At 38.4% G+C, this 24,555-nt stretch overlaps 1 protein-coding gene across 2 annotated transcripts in view; it reads left to right on the plus strand.

Annotated features, from left to right (window-relative positions):
- The window catches only part of LOC114265148 (haloacid dehalogenase-like hydrolase family protein), a 74,266-nt gene extending 50,253 nt beyond the window's left edge, over positions 1 to 24,013 (plus strand). For both annotated transcript variants that reach the window (XM_082868451.1, XM_082868452.1), the window contains 10 exons: positions 1,568 to 1,661; positions 2,058 to 2,215; positions 10,980 to 11,029; positions 11,153 to 11,274; positions 11,439 to 11,546; positions 12,454 to 12,546; positions 19,766 to 19,802; positions 22,001 to 22,248; positions 22,328 to 22,477; positions 23,602 to 24,013. In XM_082868451.1, the coding sequence (XP_082724577.1) occupies positions 1,568 to 1,661; positions 2,058 to 2,215; positions 10,980 to 11,029; positions 11,153 to 11,274; positions 11,439 to 11,546; positions 12,454 to 12,546; positions 19,766 to 19,802; positions 22,001 to 22,248; positions 22,328 to 22,477; positions 23,602 to 23,766 (1,225 nt within the window). In that variant the 3' untranslated portion in view covers positions 23,767 to 24,013. The remainder of the gene's footprint in view (positions 1 to 1,567; positions 1,662 to 2,057; positions 2,216 to 10,979; positions 11,030 to 11,152; positions 11,275 to 11,438; positions 11,547 to 12,453; positions 12,547 to 19,765; positions 19,803 to 22,000; positions 22,249 to 22,327; positions 22,478 to 23,601) is intronic.
- The last annotated feature ends 542 nt before the right edge of the window (positions 24,014 to 24,555 follow it).

Here is a 24,555-nt window from a genome sequence, read left to right on the forward strand (position 1 = left end):
CCGGCACACCTTTTTATGACTTGGGCTTGCCTTTTGATGGCACGCCTTTTTATGGATTGGGCACGCCTTTTGATGGCACGCCTTTTAAAGATTGGGCACACCTTTTGAGGGTGCGACTTTTTAGGGGTCCGACAAGACTCTGTAAACTGTCCCGACATTGATTCCGGTTAGCTCCTTCATGGGTCCGACAAGACTCTGTAAACTGTCCCGACATTGATTCCGGTTAGCTCCTTCATGGGTCCGACAAGACTCTGTAAACTGTCCCGACATTGATTCCGGTTAGTTTCTACAAGGGTCCAGCAAGACTCCGTAAACTGTCACAACATTGTCTGCTACAACGGTCCGACATGACCCCATAAACTGTCTTCTACATCGGTCCGACACGAGCCAGTGTCTTCTACATTGACCTACCCACACCCATCCAGTGTCCTCTACAACGTTATGACACAACCATCCAGTGTCCTCTACAACGTTATGACACAACCATCCAGTGTCTTCACCAACAGTCTGACACGACCATACAGTGTCTCATATCCTCTTTTATTTTATGTATTAGTCTATTTTCTTATTTTGTTACTCTCTCCAAACTCAAGTTGGTTAGTTCCTATACCCCTTGAGTTTGCGGGGGGCTGTTAAAACCTACCAAAACCTACCACTACACCTACTCCACCCACTTCACCTACTCCACCTACTACTCCACCTACTACATACCTACCTCCTCTAATCTTCTATATATAAGACTCATTGTAAACATAACATACATCAATCAATAATACATCAATTCTTACACACTTCAATATAGTGAATAAAAAAATTGAGTGTTTAGTTATATGGTTTAAGTTACTCAAATTTTGAAATGACCTTTTTATCCATCAATTAAGCTTTAATGGTTATTGATTTGGATAACAGTCTTCAATGGGACTACATTAGCTGAAATTAAAAGTTATAGGGACTAAATACACAAAATTAATAGTTTAAGGATGAAATAGAAAAAATAATGATATTTTCGGGGATGAAAGTGAAATTAACCCCACATTTTATGGCTTTATTTTCATTTGCATTAGATATTGTTTTCTCAAATTTGAACTCATGTAGTTTATTAATATTTTTAATAAGATGAGAGACATTCATAATTGATTTTGAAATATTGCACATGCAAAACATTTGGAAAAATGAAACTTTTCAATACTCGTTAATTGATGCAATATGTATAATTCAACAATGTTTAGATCAGTATTTTCTGCTCCAAGGGTTTTACTTGACATAAAAGAACAGGTATCTTGGTAATGAGGAGTGCTTTAATCAGATCCTGACAATATTGTATGGTTTCCCTTGTTCTATATGTGATCACCATGATAATTTTTTGTTATTCTACCTATCATCATCTAGAACATTATGAACATGAGTTAAGATCTGAATGTTTAAAAAATTATGCGCTTTCACATGGTTTTTGAAACCAACAATTGGAGTCAGCTACTCAGGATTAAATTGGCAGCGTATTGATAATCTGGAAAGATTTTACACGGATTTCTTATATTTTTTATTTCTTCAACTTTTACTGGTGTAGGGTGATTGATTTTGTTAATGAGACAGTGCAGACTCTAGCTGGAAATGGAACCAAAGGTTCCGACTATAAAGGGGGAGGAATGGGAACCGCTCAGGCAAGAACAAAGAACATGAATTTTTTTTAGTCTTTTACTAGTCTGTTAGCATCTAGGGGTAACCATTGGTTCAATGGTAAAACCTTGGCTTAATAACCTTGAGGTTATGGGTTCAAGTCTCAGGGTAACCACTTTGTGCACTATGTCAAAGGTTAGATGTATACCTAATTTTTTCCCTCCCAAACACATATTAATGTGTATTAATTGGGCGTTGTCTTTTTTACTAGTCTGTTAGCATGCAATTAATTATGAAAGAGGGCCTCTTGTTAATTATTTATCAGACACTCATTAACTTTGGTGCCTTAGAGCGATCCCGATGTAGAAAATTAAATTTCATATCAGGCTTCCCAGATAGGCATCTTTTAAAATCATGCATTTCTATTCTCATTCTTTCAGCTTCTCAATTCTCCTTGGGATGTCTGCTATGAGCCAGTCAATGGGATTGTTTACATTGCAATGGCTGGGCAGCATCAGATTTGGGAACATAATACATCTGATGGGATTACTAGAGCTTTTAGTGGTGATGGTTATGAAAGAAACTTGAATGGTTCAAGGTAATATATGGAATACGATGACCTCAAGGATTAAGTTGGCTTTATTTGCTTCTCTATTTTCTTCTTTTACATCTCCTAATATATCTTTACATTTACTTGCAAGAAATTGCTTTGTGATATGAGAGGTATATGCAACCAGTACAGTTATTTGCAATGGCAGCGTTAAAACTTTCTTCCGATCAATTTTATCCATGTTTGGAAACCTTTTGGTTGCTAATATTGAATGTTTTGTTTTAGAGGATAATTTTTTTTTGGGTGTTATAATGACCATACCATGGGTAGCCATAAATACGTACACTAGAATAGAGAACGAACAGCATTTCCAATACATTGGTTAACTGGTACGAAAAGACACTTGTTCAAGTATTGAATAGATGAAAATATTGAAATTGCTGTTACATGCTAATTTTAATATATCATTCAACTTCAATAATCCATCTACATTTTTTCACTCACTTTTCACTCTACTAAACCACCGGCACCTCTATCAACAAAACTCGTCATTTTTTGCACTGAATTTATTACCCAATAACAGGAATGTCAATAGATCTCATTAAACCTCAAAATAATTTCATATTTATGCATATATTTGTCTATGCATGCCAAGATGTGTATAGAGATAGATACTTATATATTAGATAGACAACACAGGAACAGCCACAAATCCTTGATTATTAAAACAAAAAATTCAAGCAATTCTATTAGGAAGATCACATTGTGCGCGTCGTGGTGGAGCGTTCACAGTATTAATGGAGACAACAATTGGTGTTATAATGGGATTGATGATGATGGCTCTATGGGGTTTATTGTGGCCATGTTGCTATGCCTAAGTGGTGCAATAGCGATAATGGTGGTGGTGGTGGTGGTGTCAGTGTTGCCACGGTTTTTGTTGGTGGGTTTAGATGGGGTTGATGCTAGTTGTGGATATGGAAGGTTTGGTGGTCGTGCAATGGGTTTGGTTGGGTTTGGGTTAAATGATGAAGGATAGAGTTCATATAAGGGACCTATGACTACAAGGAGTTTATAGAGGCAAAATGGAGGAGAGACTCACTTGGAGAATTTATGTTGACCATGGTTGTGTGTCTAATTAATTAGTTGGAGGCGGAGTAAGGTGGTGAAGGTTTTGAGGTGGTGGTAATTGGGATATACTTGAAGGCAAAATGGAGGGTGTACTGATTAGGGGTGAATTTCATAATGGAGAAGATGGCACAACAGTGGTGGTGGTTTAGAGGTAGGATGCGGAACAAGTGAAGTGATGGTTGTGGAGAGTGGTCATTACTTAACTTGTTAAGGCATGTGACAATTAGACAAATAGTCTCTAACTAGTGGCGACTCTAGGAATTCCCCCCCCGGGGATGATTTACATCAAACCAACCTGTACTAAATTAAAATTATTCATAAACAATGTTTAATTTGAACTCAATTTTTAAAAGCTAGACACTAATTTGTATTTTTTTATTTGTTTGCTTACTAGATTGACTCTGAGTAGTGAATAAAAAGGATTAGATTGGCCTCAAATAGTTAAAAAGAAAAAAGAAAAGAAGTCTACATTGACCTAAGATCCTATTTTACTTACTTTTTCATTCAACTCAATAGGGTCATGTAAGAAATCCCACCCAAAATTTGAAAATACAATATATATTTAATTAATCTTGTAAATTTGATGGGGTCAACTAAACCCAAACTCATATACCTAGTGCTGCACTCTTATCATTTTTTATGGTCAATCTTTAGCGGAAGGATTAAAATCTGGGGATAAATGTGGCAGTGGTAACAATAGGAGTTAAGCTTTTAGATGAGTTGGTGGTTAATAATTTAATATGATATCAATGTAGACAATAGATCCTATGTTGAGAACTCACCCCCAACCCTATGGTTATAATACTTTCACGCGTTTGGCTTATGAAGGAGAGCCTGGCCATGTGAGAGGACATGTTAAGGATAGAACTGATAAATTTTCCTAGCTCTCGAACGGCTTAAGCTTTTAGATGAGTTGGTGGTTAACAATTTAATAGTTTCAAAGTGAAATTACATTTTTCTTAGTTTGTTAAATTCCCTAGATTCTCATAAATATGAATAGAAATGACCTTGTTTTGGATTGGGCACACTGCTCATATCTCAGTTAAATATGTAATGACTGAGTGGTTATGGTATTAAACCTGCTGAGCTCCCCCATGAAAGGGGAAAAGATGGTTGCAACCCATGTAAGCAACCCAATGATACATTTTGGATTAGGTTCAGTGCAATATCTGAAGCTTGGGTAACCAGCTTAGGGTATGATGAGATATCACCCCTTATTTATAAATGAAGATTAGGGTTTACAAAGAAGACAATTACAAGATGATCCCTGAGTGCGTAAAAATAATTACAGACCATAGTGACTTTCGGCTAATATAATATGCTAAGTGCCTTTCGGTGATTATAATATGCCAACACTCCCCCTCAAGCTGGTGCGAAGATATCTTTCATGCCCAGCTTGCCTAATATGTCATGAAACGGTTTATTCCCAATTCCCTTGGTGAGAATGTCAGCAAGTTGTTCACCAGACTGAACAAAAGGAGTACAAATGGTACCACTAGTGAGTTTCTCCTTAATGAAGTGGCGATCAATCTCAACATGTTTTGTCCTGTCATGTTGAACTGAATTGTGAGCAATGTTGATGGCGGCCTTATTATCACAGTATAACCGCATGGAGTCCATCTGAGCAATACCTAGATCACTCAACAATAATTTGATCCATAAAAGTTCACACACACCTTGTGCCATAGCTCTAAACTCAGCTTCTGCACTTGACCTGGCAACCACATTCTGTTTCTTACTCCTCCAAGTAACTAGGTTGCCGCCGACAAATGTGCAATACCCTGAAGTTGATCTCCTATCAGTTACTGACCCAGCCCAGTCAGCATCTGTATAGGCTTCTACACGAAGATGATCATACTTTGAAAAATACAGACCCTTACCAGGAGCAGACTTCAAATACCTCAAGATTCTCATGACAGCCTCAAAGTGAATCTGATGAGGAGCATGCATAAACTGACTAACTACACTGACAGCAACAGCAATATCAGGACGGGAGTGAGATAGGTAAATGAGCTTACCCACTAAACGTTGATAGCTCCCCCTATCCACAACTTCTCCTCCTTCATCATCCCCCAATTTCTGATTGGGTTCCAGTGGGGTGGCACATGCCTTGCAGCCAAGCATCCCAGTTTCCTTCAACAGGTCAAGCACATATTTTCTCTGTGAGATAAATATCCCATCCTTAGAGCAAGCAACTTCAATTCCCAGAAAATACTTCAAGCTTCCCAAGTCTTTGATTTCAAACTCTTTGGCTAAATATTTCTTCAACAGAGGTATTTCCCCACTATCATTGCCTGTAAGAACTATGTCATCTACATAAACAATAAGTGCTGTAGTCTTACCGCATGAGGAATGTTTCACAAATAATGTGTGATCTGCCTGACTTTGTTTGAAGCCATATTTAAACATAGCCTGAGTAAATCTCTCAAACCAAGCCCTTGGAGACTGTTTGAGACCATATAATGACTTCCGAAGTTTGCATACTTTCCCTTCTGTTTGATGATTCGCAAAACCCGGAGGAATGTCCATATATACTTCTTCTTCGAGGTCACCATGGAGAAAAGCATTCTTGACATCAAACTGATAAAGCGGCCAATCTAGATTAGCTGCTAGAGAAAGAAGTACTTTGACTGAATTCATTTTAGCCACGGGTGCGAAGGTCTCCTGATAATCAATGCCATATGTCTGAGTAAACCCTTTTGCCACAAGTCTTGCCTTGTAACGCTCAATAGACCCATCTGCTTTGTGTTTCACAGTGTATACCCATTTACAGCCCACAGGTCGTTTGCCCGTAGGTAACTCAGTCAATTCCCAAGTGCCATTCTTCCTAAGTGCTTTCATTTCCTCAATCATGGCTAGTTTCCACTCAGAGATAGCAAGAGCATCCTGAAAATGGTTAGGAATGCTAACAGAGGAAATATTGGACACAAACGCTCTATATGAGGATGACAAATGAGAGTATGATACAAACTGTGAGATAGGATGTTGAGTACAAGATCTCACACCCTTTCTTTTGGCAATAGGAACATCAAGATCAATGGACTCACGAGATTCAAAATTACCTAGACTCTCATCAGAAGCAGGAGATGGCAATGGAGTGGCAGAAACGGCCCCGTGTATCCAGTTAACTTGTTTTCTGTCGATGTCCCGGACATAAACATGTCCATCCGTATTCTTGGTGACAGTGGGTTCTATAGGTCCAGTAGAAGAGGGTGGGGCAAGAACAACTGGTTCTATCATAGGAGGCACAAGACTCACTTCTACCATAGGAGGCACAGGACTCACTTCATACCAAGGCTCCCCCGGAAATGAGGACGGGGACACCGGAGAGGACAAGAAATAAGACTGGGACTCAAAGAAAGTGACATCCATGGACACAAACCACTTACGAGAAGAAGGGTGGTAACATTTATACCCCTTTTGAGTAGGAGAATAACCAAGGAAAACACACTTGATGGAGCGAGGGTCCAACTTACCACGAGAGGGAGAGTGATTATGGACAAAACAGACACAACCAAATATTTTGGGAGGAATAGAAAACAAGGACTGAGAACCGAGGAGGACGTGAAGCGGAGCCTGTTTGTCCAAAACCTGGGTAGGGAGACGATTAATAAGATAGGCAGCGGTGAGAACGGCGTCGCCCCAATAAGGTCGAGGCACGTTCATAAAAAAACACATGCACCGAGCCATGTCAAGAAGATGCCGATTCTTGCGTTCGGCCACCCCATTTTGTTGAGGGGTATTGGTACAAGAGGTCTGATGGATAATGCCATGAGTAGAGAAATATTGTCCTAACCCAGAATCTATGTATTCCCCGCCATTATCAGAACGAAATATTTTGATAGTGGCCCCAAACTGAGTACAAATCATCTTATGAAAAGTGCGAAACACAGAGAAAACTTCACTCTTATCTTTCATGAGATACACCCAAGTAGCACGAGAAAAATCATCAATAAAGGTAACAAACCAGCGATGACCTTTCACAGACAGAACACGAGAGGGACCCCAAACATCAGAGTGTATTAATGAAAAAGGAACTAAGCTTTTATTCAAACTGGGAGCAAAAGAAGCTCTATGTTGTTTTCCAAGTTGACAAGACTCACAAAGAAAGTCAGACACATGATGATTTGCGAAACTAGAAGGAAATAAATGCTTAAGTAAATGAAATGAGGGATGCCCAAGACGCCGATGCCACAGCCATACATCAGCGGGGGTAATAGAAGACGTGGTGGAAGAATAAGCAAGTTTGTCCGGTTGATCAAGGAAGTAGAGACCATTTTCTGCACTACCACTGCCAATCGTCCTCCCCGTGACAAGGTCCTGAAAAAGACAATGATCAGGAAAAAACGTCACACAACAATTCAAATCCTGGGTAAGACGACTTAAGGATAACAGATTAACAGAAAACTTGGGAACATGGAGAACAGAAGATAGATGCATGGTAGGAGTGACTTGGACTAAACCTTTTCCAGAAATAGAAGAAACAGTTCCATCGGCAATCCTAACTTTGTCCTGACCTGAAGAGGGCTTATAGGCAGAGAAAAGATCAGAGGAGCCAGACATATGATCTGAGGCACCAGAATCAATAATCCAAGGCAAAGATGTATGACACAGGAAAGCACAAGGAGAAGATGCTAAGTTACCTGAGCGGGCAAAGGACGAGGAAGCGGTACTGAGAGCAGTAGAAGATCGGCGGTCCAACAATTGGCGCAAAGCATCCTCCAGCTCAGTATCAGAAGCTTGGGTAGCAGAAGTGGAATTAGAATCAAGGGTATCAACGGCACTAGACTGATGAGCCCGGGAATAGGAACCACGTCCTCGAGAGTGGCCTGATCGACCTCCTCGAGAACCAGACCGATCACCTCGACCCCCAGATGGAGTCCCATGAAGCTTCCAACATGTCTCACGAGTATGCCGCGGCTTTTTGCAATAATCACAGAATACAGACTCCTTAGCAGACGGAGAAGGCAGGCTGAGGCCATCTCGAGGAGTAGACAGTAATGCGGAACGGTCAGTAGAGACAGGGGACATCATAGCAGACCGACGACTCTCCTCATTTTGGACATAGGCAAATGCCTCTTGCAGTGAAGGAAGAGTGTCCATACTCAGAACTCGACCCCTAACTGGATCATACTCCATATTTAGGCCAGCCAAAAATTTAAAGACCCGTTCCCGTGCGATGAACTTCTTGTACCCGACAGAATCAGTAGGGCAAACGGGCTTATAGTCTTCCAGGTGGTCAAGGCGTTTCCAGCCGTTGGTGAGGAAAGTGAAGTACTGAAGAACAGTCTGCTCCCCCTGAAGTGTGCTCTCAATAGAGCGACGCAACTCAAATGCCTGTGAAAAATTTCCTTTGCGGGAATAGGTAACAGCCACAGCCTCCCAAATGTCCTGGGCAGTCTCCATAGACAAGTAGCCCTCACCAAGTTCTGGAACCATCGAATGGATAAGCCAACTCATAATCAAAGAGTTGTTAATCTCCCATTGGTCATAACCTGAGTCAGTGGTACTAGGTGCCTGTATCCTGCCATCAACATACCCCATCTTCCCTCTGCTCTTTAAAAACAAAGTCAAACTTTGAGACCATGCTAGGTAGTTCTGACCATTAAATAGAGAGGTGGTGATTTTCAGACTAGGGTTGGGGTTCTCAGTCATGGTAGTAGGTAGAATGAGACTCTCACTTTTTGGCGTTTGAGAAGAAGGGGACACACTGGTGGAATCTGTCATGGATACAATACTACCGAACCTGCAACAAAACTAGTGGTAATCACAAACCCGGAAGGTGGTCGTGGGATAACAGGCACAATGATCACTATAAAGACATACAAAATTAAGAAATCATTTTTTTTTTTTTTTTTGTTTTGTTTTTGTTTTTTTTGTTTTTGTTTTTGTTGTTGTTGTTGTTGTTGTTTTTTTTTTTTTTTATATATATATATATATATGTTGAGTTATTTATATATACATGTATTTATATATAAATATATATATCAGGCTACAGTTATATATATATATCAGGATATATATATATATATATATATTATATGTACCTTGGTTTGAGATCAGAGGACGACGAGGGGAACGAGGGACGAAGACGACAGAGGACGATGAGGACGAGGGCTGAGACGAGCGACGAACTGCGGGAGAAGATCGACGAGCGACGAACTGCGATGAAGATCGACGAACTGCGATTGATGAAGACGAGCGACGAACTGCGGGAGAAGATCGACGGGCTGAGACGAAGACGAAGCAGAAGCGGAATGATGATGATGGCAGAAGATCGATTCAGCAGATGATCCAACTAGGTATGCTTTGAACCCTAGCCCTGGAGGTAATGCTCTGATACCATGAAGCTTGGGTAACCAGCTTAGGGTATGATGAGATATCACCCCTTATTTATAAATGAAGATTAGGGTTTACAAAGAAGACAATTACAAGATGATCCCTGAGTGCGTAAAAATAATTACAGACCATAGTGACTTTCGGCTAATATAATATGCTAAGTGCCTTTCGGTGATTATAATATGCCAACAATATCATGTATGCTCACACTTGAAAACGTATGTGAAAGCCATTGGTCTCCTTGGAGTTTAAATTGAATCTGATATATTCTTGCTTCTTCGTAGTTTGATTTACAGGTCATTTAGTTCTCTGCACATAAGCCTCACACTTTTTACAAGTTATTTGTATGATTATGTGTTTAACATTTTACTGTGTTTCAAATCATTCTTTGTCTATGAAGCACGGACACATCCCTTTGGACACGTGTCGGACACGGACACGCGTTGGACACGTTGTGGACATGTGTCCGACACTCTCCCTTACGTGTCCTTTTTTTTTTTTGGAATTTTTCCAATTGGACACGCGGTGGCACGTTTCAGACAAGCGCGAGGTGGATCGAAGAAGCCCTAAACCTGTTGGAGAGGAAAGAGAGAGAGAGAGAGAGGGCAGAGAGAGGGAGACAGATCGAGGGAAGAGGGAGACAGATCGAGGGAAAGAGAGGGACAGATTGAGGGAAGAGATCGAGAGAAGAGAGAGAAGAAACCCTAACCTGTTTCGACTTGGTCTTCTCTGTTCTTCTTCTTTTCTTCGTCTTCGTTTTCTTCTCTTCATCTTCTGCCTTCTTCTTCTGTCTTCTTCTTCTCTTTTCTTCTGATTTCGTTTCTGTTGTCTCTCTCCTTCCTTTTCTGTCTCCCTTTCCTTTTTTTTTTTTCTTGATGTGGTCTCTTTTCTTTTCTTTCTTTTCTTTTTTTTATTTATTATTTACATTCATGTTTTTATTCAATTAAAATTTATAAAATAAATTATTTTTATTTGAAAAAAATCAATTTTTATTAAAAAAATTTAAGTATTGTGTTTATTAATTTTATGATTATTGTAATTTTATAGGAACCAATGATTTTTATTTATTTATTTAAATTTTAGATATATAATAAATAAATAAAATTATATTTATTAAATGTGTCCCTAGCGTGTGGTGTCCCCCATTTTTTGAAAATTTGCATGTCCGGGTGTCTGTGTCGTGTCTCGTGTCTCGTGTCTCGTGTCCGTGTCCGTGTCCGTGTCCGTGTCCGTGCATCATAGTTCTTTGTTATACATGCATACAGAGGCACTTGAACTAGAAACCAAGAGTTTTGGCCATTGCTGATCTTATTCTTTTCTTTCTTGCTTCTTTTTACCGAGATAGCTCTACAAGCACATCATTTGCACAACCTTCTGGAATTTCCTTATCACCTGGTAATATATTAATATAATTTTGCAATTTTCATGTCTTTTAACTACTATCATGGAAGTTTTTGCAAGAACTTTCAACTATTATGATGGATATAACTTGATTTTTATTATTATTTTCTCCCATAGATTTGAAGGAAGCATATATTGCTGATAGTGAAAGTAGCTCCATTCGAGCACTTGATCTGAAAACAGGAGGATCAAGATTACTAGCTGGTGGTGATCCAGTTTTCTCAGACAATTTGTTCAGGGTATATCTCTTTTCAATTAAGAAACCAGTTTCATGTAAGACTAAGAGTCAGACCACAGATTATGCAGACATTACCAATAAATCTTGGAACTTAATTTTTAGTTTGTTACACCTGTTGCGACATATGTAATTTTCTTCTATTCATGCTCTGTTTAACTTTTGCAGTTTGGAGATCATGATGGAGCAGGATCTGATGTACTTCTTCAACATCCATTGGGTGTCTTATGTGGGAAGGATGGTCAAATTTATATAGCAGATTCTTATAATCACAAGGTACTTCTTGCTTGATTATTTGACTGAAGAAGCTGTCTAGACGCTAACTGTTGCACCATTCACCCAACTTCAAATCCGAATCTGGATTTCTAGCACTTACTGAAAATTAATATTAGATTTTCTTAATATGGAGAAAGTTAAATAACCAGAAAAAAAATCAGTTGAAGTTGAAATTGTGAAATTTTATGAATTTGGTCTGACATCTATGAATTTTTTTTTGGTTGGTAACACAATGTGGGTACTAATATCATGCCCATAATGCCTGATAACATCTATGGATTTATTTTCCACATTCCTGATTTTGTAGGACCTAAGACTTGTTAATCCCTTTCTCCCAAGGATTTTGTTCCCTTCATATTTGACACATTAAACTCCCAACTATCTTTAAATCTTTGAGTGTTAATGTAACTCTATATAATAGATGGTTATGCTCATGCGATTGAAAAGTTCTTATTGTTGGCATTTTTCAGGATGACAGCTTTTCCTTGCTATTACGTCATATTTAGTAATATTACTCCTGCCCAACTCTGTCCACCCTGTTGAGTTGTATATTGTGCTGTTCATCTTGATTATTATGGATTTTTATTTATTTATTTATTTTTTCCCGTTCTTTTAATGCAGAGCAATAGCTTCTAGTAGTACCAAATTAATGTTTTAATATATATTATTTTTCCCATTACCTCTACTAGGGAGAGCTTTAAAACTGTGGATATATCTTGCATATCATTAAAAAGGTTCCTATTGGGTTAGGTTATCAGCATGCACTATGACTAATTTCAGTTTAAACCAAATAAAATTTACTCTTGGAATATATTGTATTTTCTTTATGAGCTAATTATTGTTAGATTATAGTCATATGAAATAGTGAAGTTGGGAAGGCTGCTGAAGTTTGTTTTTCCAATTTCAGATTAAGAGGTTGGATCCAGCTAGTAAAAGAGTGTATACTATAGCAGGTACAGGCAATGCTGGTTTCAAGGATGGGAAGGCCCTAGTAGCTCAGGTCAGACAATATTTGATTGCTTTTTTCTTATTTCCGTAACTCTGCATAATCAACGCAGTGGCACTTACTTTGACTTTGCAATTGGAATGGATTAATAATTTGTTAAATGACCCTATAACAACCAGAGTTAGTAGAGAACCATGGCATTGGTTCAGATGATGGAATACCATATGCATGCAACGCAAAAGGTTTCTTGATTCTTATCAAATTGTTGAAAGGATTTAACAGTAAGGATGCAATTAATAATCCCAACAATTTGCAATCTAAGACATCATGTCATGTCTGTCAGTAGTTTGTTATAAGAAATGAGGATTCATTCTCATAAATATTCCATGCAGTTTGAACAAAGAAAAAATATCTTGGAATGCTATATGTTACTTTGCGATCACTAATAATCAAGCTTTAATTCTGGTTAGTCCTATTTAAGGCAAAAGAAAGCTGACTTCATCATTGGGAGGATTGTTTGTGATGGATAGCTTGACATACGTTGTTGGCCCCCTTTCCTAACAGCTCAAGTTTTTGAGACTAATGGTGATCTAACATGGTATTAAAGCTCCAGTTTGGGGAGGGGTTGGATTCAAGGGATTGTTTGAATCAGAGTTAGTATCATCCTGGTGGCATTTGTAGGGCCATCGCCAATTAAGAACTCGGTAAACTGGATGATCAGGATAATCAGATTGTCATGATGGCAGGCAAGAATCTCTCTGAGAAACTGGGCATGCTCAAGAGGATATCTCCGAACAGTAGTAACCCTCTCTGTTTGCATTATTTCTTCTCTAGTTTGCATTCCTTCTCTCTATGTATGTATGTTTGCATCTCCACGTGCAAGACGGGGTTGCACGTGAGGGCGGGTGTTGAATATACATTGTAAGACTGTGAAGTGAAGTCCCACATCACTTGGGTACGAAAGTAATATGCAGTGTATAAGCATGAGGACCCTCACTGCAATAGCTAGCTTTTGAGGTTGAGTTCTATCCAAGATAGTGTAATAGTTTGCATGTTATTTATACCAGTCACCTAGCTTGTTTAACCCATAGTTTGCATATTATTTATACAAGCCACCTGGCTTGTTTAACCCTTGTACAATTATTATAAGCTTGATATGGTATGAGTATGAAAGAAGGCAACTTTGGAGAAACAGCCAAATGATTGGGGGACAGTGGCTAATTTGCATGTTTGCTCATTGCTATGAGACAAAAAGACATCGAAATTGTGCAACGAGATAGATTGTGACATGATAGGGATGCATAATGAAATTATCTCAGCTTAAGCCTCCCCTTGGTTTACCTTATGCATGTGGTTTGTTGATGATTGGATCCATCCATAAGAATTAGCCTCGACTAAAAATGGGCCAGGGCACTATTAGATAACCACTAGTCCTAAAAGTTGAAGTTGTTAGAAAATGGGCCCAACAATGTATATCAAGTTATTTAACACCCTCCCTCACATACAACCCTGTCTTGCTTGTGGAGTTGCAAACAAATATGCATAGAAAGAAGCAGAATGCAAATGAGGAACAAATTCAAAACAAAAATTTTGAATCCAAGACCTCCCCCAACAATGTATAACAAGTTGTTAGGAAAATGGATCCAACAATATGCATATCAAGCTATTCAACAGAGAATCTGTTGTAACCAAAAGAATTCCAGCTAAGTGAATATTGAGATTGGTGATTGGGAACACCATGGATGACTAATTTGGTAATAAGGCATCCAAGGGAACTAGTTTAGCCTGAAAGAGTTATAAAGAAGGTCTATTTCATGGTAATATTCAAAAGGACATTGAGTCAAATATTAAAACTCTCAAGGATCTATGTGATGCAGGAAAAAGGATCAAAGAAGGGGAATCTAAATGGAAAAATATCTAAAATTGAGATATTTGGGCAGGACTTGATGGTGCACTTCCAGCAGAAGTCCTATTCCTCCAAACATTGAAAACTGAGGTTAAATGGGTTTTAGCTGAATTAAATGTTCAACCTAGATTTTTATGGCAATGTAAACATATTCATCGTTAAGTGCCTTGAGTCATTGATGAAACAATGAGGATTTCTCTGCTGCTGGAGAAGGATAGTGGGATAGGACTTGATGACACACTTCAGAAGAAGACCCTGTCCTTCTAACAATGAAATGGGAGAATGTTGCATATGTTCAACTAAGGTCTTTATGGAAATCTTGACATTATCAGAATGTTGGATTTATAGTCTGTATATGGTGCTGATCTATACTATTATGTTAGGCCAGGAGGCCTTTTGGTCCCTAGGTTTATCTCTAGTGTCAAGGTTTTCTAAATTGTCCATGCCATTTTGGTTAGAAAATAAAGAATAAGAAGAAATTAGCTGAAGGTTAAAACTGTCACTAAATTTGAAGATGGATATAATATATCCTCTCTCTCTCTCTCTCCAAACCATACTAACATGTTTCTCATTCCCACATTGTTGTCTTTCCCTATATGATGCGTCAGATCATGTATAGGACCTAATATGGAAAGAGAATTAAGAGCAAGAAATTGAAATTATAGTCAAAAAATTCTTGATGAACTAAAAATGCTTAATCTGAAAATCTTCATTTATGTACTACAACTCCTCATCTAGACTGATGCTCCTTGGTCTTAGATGCATTTATTTTTGTTTTCTAATACCATATTTCCTTTCTAGAGATGGGTGATCTTGCTGCTTTGTTAAGTGTTATATTTCCATGTAAGGTTTGGGATTGATACACTAAGTGGATGGTTATCTTTAGTATGGTTTCTGTAAATACCTGAAAATACAACCTTGTAATGCTGTAATCCGAAGTATTGCCAGTGTTTTGACATTCATGTTGCGGCATTTTACTATGTTCTCGTGTCAGTGAGCACCCATCTTAGTTAATCTATATAAACCTAATTCACTTGGACAAGGATGGAGCCAGAATTTTACCCGGAGGGAGGCCAAACAGTGGCGTTTCCATAAATTTTATTCAATGGGTCATTTAACAAATTATCATCAATTTAAATTTTTTAGTTGTATAGAACCCATCAAATTCGACTTTCAGGTTACATGTAGAAAAATTTCAGATCAATTTTCAACACAAACCCACTCAATTTGCACTCAATTTCACCATTTATCTAGCAATTTTGATACAATTTTCACCTCGTTTTTCAAAATAACCAACAATTTCAGGAATAGATTTAACAAGTGGTTAGGAGGGTGAATGAATTGAAAGTTAAGGACAAGAAAAAGGAACTTAAAATTGATTGATACAATGTTATATTTATTACAATGATTCATGATTCCTATATATAGAAGAGGGTGAGTGTGTAGTAGGTAAGGAGTAGGTGAAGTGGAGGTGGTAGTGGTGTAGTGGGTTAGGTTTAGTGGAGTAGGTGAGGTGGTAGTGGTGTAGTGGGTTAGGTTTAGTGGAGTAGGTTTAAGTGGGTGAAGTAGGTGTAGTGGTAGGTTTTGGTACAATTTTAACAGCCCCCCGCAAACTCAAGGGGGATAGGAACTAACCAACTTGAATTTGGAGAGAGGAACAAAATAAGAAAATAAACTAATACATAAAAGAAAAGAGGATAGGAGACACTGTATGGTCGTGTCATAACGTTGTAGAGGACACTGGATGGTTGTGTCAGACCGATGTAGAAGACAGTTTATGGGGTCATGTCGGACCGTTGTAGCAGACAATGTTGTGATAGTTGTTGTGACAGTTTACGGAGTCTTGCTGGACCCTTGTAGAAACTAACCGAAATCAATGTCGGGACAGTTTACAGAGTCTTGTCGGACCCATGAAGGAGCTAACCGGAATCAATGTCGGGACAGTTTACAGAGTCTTGTCGGACCCTTGTAGAAACTAACCGGAATCAATGTCGGGACAGTTTACAGAGTCTTGTCGGACCCATAAAGGAACTAACCGAAATTAATGTCGGGACAATTTACAGAGTCTTGTCGGACCCATAAAGGAGCTAACCGGAAGTAATGTCGGGACAGTTTATAGAGTCTTGTCGGACCCATGAAGGAGCTAACCGGAATCAATGTCGGGACAGTTTACAGAGTCTTGTCGGACCCATGAAGGAGCTAACCGGAATCAATGTCGGGACAGTTTACAGAGTTTTGTCGGACCCCTAAAAAGTCGCACCCTCAAAAGGTGTGCCCAATCTATCAAAAGGCGTGCCCAATCCATAAAAAGGCGTGCCAGATATGATGGCGAAGCACGTGAGTGCCTTGGCTGGCGCGCCCGTTTGTCGTCTGGCGTCAAGTGGCGCGCGATACGCGTGGCTGCCTCGGCTATTTAACCAAGACGGAGGCTGAGGCTGAGGCAGTGCAAACCAGTCTGAAACCTCTGAACATTTGCAGTCTGAAATACTCTGTAGCCAACCCTTCTCTGAAAGTACCAGTCGGAAATCGCTGCTTCGCTGAAACACTGAGCAACCCAAAACATGGCCTCGTCTTCCCGTGGTCTGCTCACTCTCTTTCCCGACCTCAACGAGTCATCAAGAGAGATAACTGGTGCGGTGGCCAGTGAACCTCAACCAAACACCTCTGGTTTTGCTCCGTTGAACTTTCCGATGCGGTCTGTGGAGCAAAAAATGGCAGTGCAAACTGACATTGAAGCCAATCAGTATACTTTGAAGTCCTGTGTGGAGACGATGACGGCAGTCACAAACTTATCGCACCGGCTGCAGAGTAAGACAAATGAGGTGCAGCAGTTAAACGCCCAACTGGCTCTGCTCCAACGCATGTATAAGGATGCGCGAGCAGAGATAAGTGTGCTAAAGGCTGAAAATAAGGAGCTGAAGCGGAAGGCCACCGTTATGTTCCGATTTGGAGGTCCGCCATATGCTGGAGTGGAGGAGCAGGGTGGAGTGATCGTGCCCAGTGGAGTGGAAAACACGGAGGCAACACCGTCAAGGGCCGTCCAAGACGGAGGCAAAAAGAAGAGACCGGCTGCAGAGTAGAGAAGAAAAAATCCCACTGTGGGTGTGATTGTTTTGTTGTTGTTTGTTTTGTTTGTTTTGGGTTTTTTTTTTTTTTTTTTTTTTTGGATGTAAAATGGGGATCGGGGTGAGCCCCGACATGAATAAAATGAGTTTGTGGAATGATGAATGTTTTTTGTGTTTTTTTTTTTTTTTTTTTTTTTTTTGAAAAGCAAGGGAATCGAATAATAAAAAAGTATGGAGATAGTGATGAAATGATAAGCATGGTGATGATGAATATATAATAATGAATAAAAATAGAGCACCAATTAAGTTTTAGAATAAAAAATAAAATTTGGGCGGTGGGACAAAAAGATGGTTTAGAAAAAAGAAAAGAAGGGAGGTGGTGGAATTATGGACCAAAAAGTAGAATAAAAGAAAGTGCACATGGATTGTGGATTCTGAGTGTGTGCATAATAATAATAATAAAATGAATGAGTGGAGAGAAGGTTTTATGTGTAAATACTGATGATGAAAAGTGAGAACCAACCCATGTGGGTGGAGGTGGTGTGTAGGGTATTTAAACACTTAATTAATATATAATGGAGAGATATGATATAGATATGTATAGATATATGTTAGTGGTGTCCAAACCCAATTCTGTGAGAGCTCCTCTTCCGATTCTGGCGGTGGAAGAGGATCAGTTTTCCGGCGATCTTCTTGTTCGAGATGGAATTGTTGAGCTCGAATTTGAGATTGGACTTGTGCTTGAGCTGCGATTAGGGCAAAGAGTCGTTCCGGGAGACAAGAACCGCAGACACCGATGCTGCTACTGAGATCGATCATGGTGAATTTCTTGGCTCAGTTCCAGAGTATAAAGAATTCTTGTGATCACCTCGTAATTGCTGTTGAAGATGTGAGCGACTTGTGGCCGATTGTCAAAAATGGATTTGAAGAGCGTTTGCCATTCAAAAGAGCTTGTTTAAATAACAAGACACGAAATCCGGTGTTTCTGGAGAAACTGCCCGCGGAGTTTATATTGACAACGGATGCAAGACTTCGTAGTAGGTTTCCTCAGGAGCAATCATTATTTTGGTTCCGAGAACCATATCCAGGTTCTGTTGTTCCTTCCATATTCGCCCTTCCTGTGACTATCCCTCAGCCTCAAGGCTATAACTGTAGCTTCGAGCGTCTGTCTCATCTCCCATGAACCGCAGAAACGCCATATAAACAGGAGCCATCCCAAGCTGAAAAGCTTCAAAAAATGGAGACAGAAATACTGACCAAAACAATTGAAGACCTGGTGTATAGGAGGGTTCATTGAATTGGTACAAACAGGGCATGCGAGAAGCTCCTTGACGCTCGTGGTGAGATGAATCGCAGAAGATACAACATTGTTGTGAGGCTTCGAAGAAGGAAATTGAGAGTGATGAAGATGAAGAAACAAAGAAAGAAGAGTTTCTGGTATGTGTTTGCGGTATGTGTTGAAAAACTCCAGCGGGCAGCGAAGGCAAGGTTGCCGGCCGGCTGCCCGCCGGAAAGAAAGAAGTATAGGCCTAAATCTTATTGCTCTGATACCATGAAAGAATTTATGTATTATTGATTGATACAATGTTATATTTATTACAATGATTCATGATTCCTATATATAGAAGAGGGTGAGTGTGTAGTAGGTAAGGAGTAGGTGAAGTGGAGGTGGTAGTGGTGTAGTGGGTTAGGTTTAGTGGAGTAGGTGAGGTGGTAGTGGTGTAGTGGGTTAGGTTTAGTGGAGTAGGTTTAAGTGGGTGAAGTAGGTGTAGTGGTAGGTTTTGGTACAATTTTAACAGACTGCAATGTCAATTAATTGTCAAGGATAGAAGGGGTGTGAGCCTTGCAAGGGGGGGTGTGGGAAGAAAACATTTGCTAGTGCTTTTTTTTTTTTTTTTGTAATCTTCATGGAAGAGTTCAGAAGGGAGTTTAAGGAGAAGTATCCAGACAGTAAATCTATTGTTTTTATTGGAAAAGATAGAGGAAAGCATGTTTGCAAATTTGGCACATGTTTGAAGTTCATTTGTTTGTAATGGGTGTCTTTCGGATTGTAGTTGCTTATTTGGGACTTGTGTATATTTTTAAGTCTTTTCTTTTTATTTGGTTGTAGAAGGGTTGTGTCCCCTCAGCACGTTCTCTAATACAATTTCTTTTTGTTGCTAATTGAAAAATCAAGGGGTTGATATCTTATTTCACCATTCTCTCACTAGAGTTTTTTTTGGCTATGCTTACATTTTTTTTTTTCTTTATACTTAGAATTCCAATTTGAAACATCTATTTATTATTATTTTCTATTTTGCAGCTTTCAGAGCCATCAGGAATCATTGAGGCACAAAATGGTGATTCTCTTTTCTATTTATATGCTACAAATTCTTCATTAGCTGTCACAGGATTCATTTCTCTAATTCATATATCAATTTATAAACATTTTGAGCGTAGATATTTTCCCCCATTGCTGCAAATGACGTCACAAACTACGTGATTTAATTGATAGTGTAAGTTATTCTTCTGCTTGGTGAAATAGATGCACATAATATTGTTGGAAACCTTGTCGTTGGTGTTGGAATGTGTCTCACATCGCTTAGAATTGGCCCATCTGTGCTGGTTATAAGGTTTCAGTTTTCCTTTCCTTAATACCTGGATTTTAAGGAGAAATGTGAGCTGAGCTTTTCAATTTGGTATTAGAGCTTGGTTGGCCTTGTGATTGGTGTGCCATTTGTCTAGCTACTGTGTGTTGTGGTCCAAGAGGGTGTGTTGGAATATGTCCTACGTCGCCTGTAATTACCCCACCTGTGCTGGTTATAAGGTTCCAGTTTTCCTCTCCTTAATACTTGGGTTTTAAGGAGAAATGTGGGCTGAACTTTTCAATTGTTAGCTCCAGACAATCTGAGTTTTTGAGTGCTTGGTCCTTGTTAACATAGCTATGGACGTTTGACTGCATTCTATTCAATCATCTTGTGTTTTTTAGATTTTATACTATTGCTTGATACACTGAGAAAGCATCGGTGGGAAGCTTATGAATTACCTAGATTGTGAAAAACTGAAAGCTAACTGAATCAGAATTGTTTTCTCATAAACTCTTATCACTGCAAAAACTAAGATATTATAGACAAGACATCTCATTCTGGACATAATTCCTGACAAATGCATTATTTGGTAATTGAAGAACCTAGAAAAACGATGAAGCAATCATTTTTATTAAAGATAAATGTTAGGCAGTTGTTCTAGATTCATAGATGAAAGAGGTGAGTCCTGACGGTGAAATAAACACAACCCTACCCAAACCCCACAGCTTGGACTTTCTTGGGCATTTATGCAAGCACTATTTGTGATGTAGAATGAGGATGGAGAATAGGAGAGAGAATGTGTGAGATAAACATGCAAGGGCCACAACCCTAATCACACAAAAACCACAGGACATTAATTAATAAATTGTAAATTACACCTCCATGTGGTGGGAAGTTGCTGCACGCGAACTGAATATTGGACCCTCACATTCTGAATCATTCTCCCTGTCTAAGAAAGAGAACTCAACTTAGAGTTCCCTTTTAAATATTAAACTCTTCCGTGCAAACGAATCAAATACTTTGAATATGTGAGCTGTTTTATTTCTTTTGGAATTTAAGCTCCTCAAAAAATGCAGTTCAAATTATCTTGGTTTTCAAGTTGTTGACTAGACATCCTAGCCTTGAATTGAAAATGTAATTAAAATCTTCAATACCAATAAAATCAATCATTTCTAACTTGATTAAATAATAGGATGATAGTGATTCAGTAGGGTCTGACAAATTGAGTGTGTTTTCTTGTTCAATAAGCTCTTTTGTTGGTAAGACCATTTTTTGCTTAGGTTTTCTTGGTTTTTGGGACTTCAACACCTTTTTGAATTATTTTTCAAATTAACATCATCTTCCTCGTGCTTTGTGACCTCTTGATCATTATTTACTGTTTGATCTTCACAATCTTTATGTGGAGAACCTGAATTATCTCTCCTAAAACATGGGCTAGCATTTTGTCCAAAGTTACTCGCATTTGTGCCAATTGTTCTGACATCCATCCAGTCATATGAGTTGAACATAGGAAAGTCGAACATCCTTGTTTAACATTTTGTTTCAGTTAATTTCAGTCATCAAGGGAGACAGGAAAGAAGAAAATAGGTCCAAGTCAAATCTAAATTTGATCTGAGAATTTTTGCTTGTTTTCTACCTTTCTAGAATATTTTCGTCTAGAACCAATTTTTCTGCCAATTCCCTTGCACATTCAGAATCATACAAATCCCATGCCTAAATTTCGAATTGAAGGGGAATGAAAGAATGGGAGAACCTGTTACAGAGGTCTTACTTGGAAACGTCAGTATGAAACCAAGTAGTCAATATGAACTAGTCTTCTTTAACTGAGGAACTTGACTTCTTTCTTCTGATGTGGACTTGTTTTCAGTCGATTCAATTAACATATAATAAACTTTGCCGAAGCACCTTTAATGCTTGTGCAAAATTCTTCTAAAATGCTAGTATCTTATATAGTTCCCTGATATTTGCAGGAAGACTTCTCATAGCTGACACAAACAATAGTTTAATTAGATATCTAGACCTGAACAAGGAAGAAGCTGAACTTCTTACTTTAGAGCTGAAAGGAGTTCAGCCTCCGACACCGAAATCCCAATCTTTAAGGCGCCTTAGAAGGCGATCATCAGCAGATACAGATACCGTTACAGTTGATGGCGGTTCATCCAATGAGGGCAATTTGTACGTCAAAATATCGATACCTGAAGGGTACCATTTCTCAAAGGTGTCTGTCTCTGTCTCTCTCTCTCAGCGCTATTGTTCACTTGTATATTATATTCTTAGCCTTCTAACTGAAAATGTAGGAAGCACGCAGCAAGTTTAGTGTTGAAATTGAGCCAGAAAATCAAATGGTTATTGACCCTGTGGATGGGTATCTCAGCCCAGAAGGATCTGCGTCGCTTCATTTTAGAAGACCATCCCCTTCAGCTTCCATGGGGAGAATTAATTGCAAGGTATAACTTTAAGGTTATATATTTTGATCTTTGCAAGAGGGCAAATCTTTTCATATCTTCAGGATTTTATAAACCATGTCCTTGTTCATCTATTCAATCCCTGTACCTCATTAATTTAATGCTAACATGAGGTGATTTTTTTTTTAAATAATTTTTTTGGTAATTATGCGTCCTTACGACCAGCAGACTTTGAAGATTGACTTGGGGTTGATCAGCATCTGAACATAGGTGGGGCAAAAATATATACTAACAAAAATTTAAAAAGGAAAATATAGACTACATCAATTTGTTTTGTACCAACGTAAAAGGTGAAAATAACATGAAAAAACATATATAAATAAACGTGTTTTTGTATCTTTATATTGAGTTACAAAAGATAGCTATTGTAAGACAATCTATTGACACTAGTTGTCAGAGACTAATTTTTTTGTTATATTTTGTTCCAATTTTTAAATTTTATACTTTGAACCCCATGCTTCATAGATGTAGATGTGTGGGTCGTGCAGCCACTTAATCTCTTTTAAAACCTAGAGGGGGTGAATCTGTATAATTTAAAATAATTAATAGATCCATCTTGATCAACACCATCGGGTTTATATATTATGTGGGATGAGCATTATTAGCCCGTTAACAACCAGAAAGAATATCCTGACCTAACAAAAAGACCCCTGTTTTCTGTTTCAGGCCTTGATGGTCTTGTTATGTCAGTTAAGGACACAAACCCAATTAAAAATTTGACATTGAGAGTTTAACAAGAGGGCTGTACATCAAGGGGGATCAACTCCGGCCTCAGCACCAGTTACAATGTTTTTGTAACTGGAGGCCACCCTTAACTAATAGAGTCAGACTCAAATACAACATTTCAAACCAAATTATTTTTGAGATCTTTATTTTCTTTATGGCCTAAGCTCGAGACAAGACTAAACAAATTATGTCAAGGTCAGCTCCAAATTTTTGTATTGCCCTTTTCCACTTGCAAGCATACTGTTGGAGAAAGGACAAAAACAAATTCATTCAAAAGAACAACATTTTCCTAATTCTGTGGAGAGAGAATGAGTACCCAAGGAAAAAAAATTGTGGTAAATGGGTATGTAACAAATTTGGAGTTGATGTCTGTTTTCCAGGTTTACTACTGTAAGGAGGATGAAATCTGCTTGTACCAGTCTCTTGCCTTTGAGGTACCATTTCAAGAGGTAACTCCAGACTCAACCCCAGCAGAAATTACACTGGCGTATCTTGTGAAGCCCAAAACCTCCACTGGCAGCTCATTGCTACCAGTTGTTCGATGATTATGTAGATTTGTATATGAGGTAAATCTCGTCAACAGTTCCTCCTTTATCAGTTCTATTACAAAATTATTATCTTCAATGGATCGTACGATTGGTTACAATAGGTTGAAGAAATTTGTGTAATTACAGCGATGAAGCTAATATCTATTTGCTCAAACTTCTTACTTCCTTTTTATCTTTTTGTAGTTTTCATTAAAATTGTAATTTGAAACCATATAATATAGATTGTCATTGCTTAGAGAAGGAATATGCAGAGCACACCTACCTATTCGAACTTTTCATTGTGTTCCTGGTTAACAGGACTTATGCTGGACTGATTAGAAATTTTTCAGAATACTCTAATAGCTTCGTAAACCTCAATTTCTAACTAGGATAATTTATAAAACTGTAGCACATACATATACAACCATTACTGTTTGTAGATTGTTCAACTTGAAAATAGAATTAGGGCGGAGCTGTGGAGGGGCCGGGATAATTTGAAAATTATTTATTACCTACATTTTGTAAGTAGTTATAACATGTGTATGGGATGTTATGTAATTTCGCAAAAAATATAGTTTAGTAACTCTCTATTTCATTATTATTTCACAATGTATAACTTGTGTATGGGATGATATCTATGAGATGATCTCTTATTATTTTACATGTTAGTCAATAGTTTCAATTTTATTGAATCGAATACAAATGGTGTATGTCACTTCTTTATTTAATTTTTAAAAATCAAATAGCGCGTATAGTTTTTAATTACTAGATTATATTAACTAACAAAATGACTTAAAACAGTGGTTT

Source organism: Camellia sinensis, chromosome 5 (genome assembly GCF_055761805.1).
Source record: "Camellia sinensis isolate YWXY chromosome 5, ASM5576180v1, whole genome shotgun sequence".
NCBI classification, from domain to species: Eukaryota; Viridiplantae; Streptophyta; class Magnoliopsida; order Ericales; family Theaceae; genus Camellia; species Camellia sinensis.